This window comes from Pyrgilauda ruficollis, unplaced genomic scaffold, assembly GCF_017590135.1.
Source record: "Pyrgilauda ruficollis isolate IOZ18807 unplaced genomic scaffold, ASM1759013v1 scaffold3079, whole genome shotgun sequence".
NCBI lineage: Eukaryota > Metazoa > Chordata > Aves > Passeriformes > Passeridae > Pyrgilauda > Pyrgilauda ruficollis.
In genome coordinates, this window is record NW_024524466.1 from 1,259 (window position 1) to 2,078 (window position 820).

At 63.4% G+C, this 820-nt stretch overlaps 1 protein-coding gene across 1 annotated transcript in view; it reads right to left on the minus strand.

Moving 5' to 3' along the window:
• The window catches only part of LOC121356991, a gene marked incomplete at its 3' end in the record, with an annotated part of 1,877 nt that extends 1,252 nt beyond the window's left edge, over positions 1-625 (minus strand). Inside the window, exons 1-4 of the mRNA XM_041473908.1 lie at positions 560-625; positions 416-463; positions 269-316; positions 6-169 (exon numbers count right to left, since the gene is read on the minus strand). Of these exons, the coding sequence (XP_041329842.1) occupies positions 6-169; positions 269-316; positions 416-463; positions 560-625 (326 nt within the window). The remainder of the gene's footprint in view (positions 1-5; positions 170-268; positions 317-415; positions 464-559) is intronic.
• Positions 626-820: the final 195 nt, after the last annotated feature.

Here is an 820-nt window from a genome sequence, read left to right on the forward strand (position 1 = left end):
CTGACCCGGGCGTGGGGGGCGCGGGGCTGGGGGGGCCGCTCTGCTCGGGGCTGGGGGGGCCGGTCTTGGCGGGGGAGGAGGCGCGGGACGAGCGCTTGGAGTCGGCGCTGGGCTCGGGGGCCAGCTCGGGCAGGGACCAGCGGCCGTTGATGTGCTCGAACTCCTGCACCTGGGGGGCACCATGGGCTCAGGGGACCCCAAAAACCCTGAAATCCCCAAACACCCACCCCAAAAACCTGCCCAAGGGACCCTAAAACCTCCCCAGGGCCAGCTCGGGCAGGGACCAGCGGCCGTTGATGTGCTCGAACTCCTGCACCTGGGGGGCACCATGGGCTCAGGGGACCCCAAAAACCCTGAAATCCCCAAACACCCACCCCAAAAACCTGCCCAAGGGACCCTAAAACCTCCCCAGGGCCAGCTCGGGCAGGGACCAGCGGCCGTTGATGTGCTCGAACTCCTGCACCTGGGGGGCACCATGGGCTCAGGGGACCCCAAAAACCCTGAAATCCCCAAAAACCCACCCCAAAAACCTGCCCAAGGGACCCTAAAACCTCCCCACGGCCAGCTCGGGCAGGGACCAGCGGCCGTTGATGTGCTTGAACTCCTGCACCTGAGGGGGCACCATGGGCTCAGGGGACCCCAAAAACCAATCCCAAAGACCCAAAAAACTGACTCAAAACTCCTAAAAACTGACCCCAAAAACCTTAAAAACCAACCCCCAAAACCCCCAGAAAGGGACCCTAAAAGGCTCCCAGAGGAACAGTTTGGGGGGACTCCAAAAACGGAGCCATGAGAGTCCCCAGGTGTCCCCAGGTGTGTC